Genomic DNA, 708 nt, shown 5'->3' with positions numbered 1-708 from the left:
GGGGTCGCGCGCCAGTTCCCCTCAGAGGCGGCCGCCATTTTGAGCCCCCTCACCCCGAGGCGCTGGCAGCTCCTCCAGCTCCTCCTCATCCCGCTCCTCCTCCTGCCGCTCCTCCATCAATCCCGAGCCCTTCCCGGGAATAAAGTTAGGAACGCGGCGGGAACGTGGGCGGAAATGGGAATTTTTTTTAGGGCGGTCTTTAGGGAAAGGGGTCCCAAGCGCCCCCGCGCGTCGCGATCGCGCCGGGCGGTCCTAGCGCCGGTGGCTGAGGGAGAAGGAGGGGTTAAGGGGGGGTTAAAACTCAGCGATAAAGTCGTTTTTAAGCAGCGGCGATGGGATTTGGGATAACTTTTGGGATTTTGGACAAGTTTTGGAATTTGGGACAACTTTTTGGGGGGATTTGTGGGGAGAAAATGAGGGGATCGGTTTGTGGATTTAGGGAGCTGTTGTGGGGTCACAGTCGGCGCTCCTGTGGGGGATCCCACGCAAAGGATCTGTTGGCGTGGGGTTCCCCCCCTCTGGGTCGTGATGTTCATGCCATTGTGGGGTCTCGCTGTGGGGTCACCCGTGGGTCCCATTTTGGGGCTCCCCTCAGGGATCTCACTGTGGGGTCCCCCCGTGGGTCCTGTTTTGGGGTCCCCCCGTGAGTCCCGTTTTGGGGTCCCATTAAGGGGCTTCCCTCAGGGATCCCACTCAGGATCCTCCTGT

At 60.6% G+C, this 708-nt stretch overlaps 1 protein-coding gene across 1 annotated transcript in view; it reads right to left on the bottom strand.

The window, feature by feature from the left end:
- Nucleotides 1-117, bottom strand: part of LOC114072558 (DNA polymerase iota-like) — a 4,458-nt gene extending 4,341 nt beyond the window's left edge. The window contains exon 1 of the mRNA XM_027910439.1: nucleotides 54-117. Coding sequence (XP_027766240.1) covers nucleotides 54-117 — 64 coding nt within the window. The remainder of the gene's footprint in view (nucleotides 1-53) is intronic.
- Nucleotides 118-708: the final 591 nt, after the last annotated feature.

The sequence above is a fragment of the Empidonax traillii genome, unplaced genomic scaffold, assembly GCF_003031625.1.
Source record: "Empidonax traillii isolate 1590-97213 ecotype Southwest subspecies unplaced genomic scaffold, ASM303162v1 scaffold3474:size21261, whole genome shotgun sequence".
Classification (NCBI taxonomy): Eukaryota; Metazoa; Chordata; class Aves; order Passeriformes; family Tyrannidae; genus Empidonax; species Empidonax traillii.
This window is presented reverse-complemented; position numbering and strand designations above follow the sequence as displayed.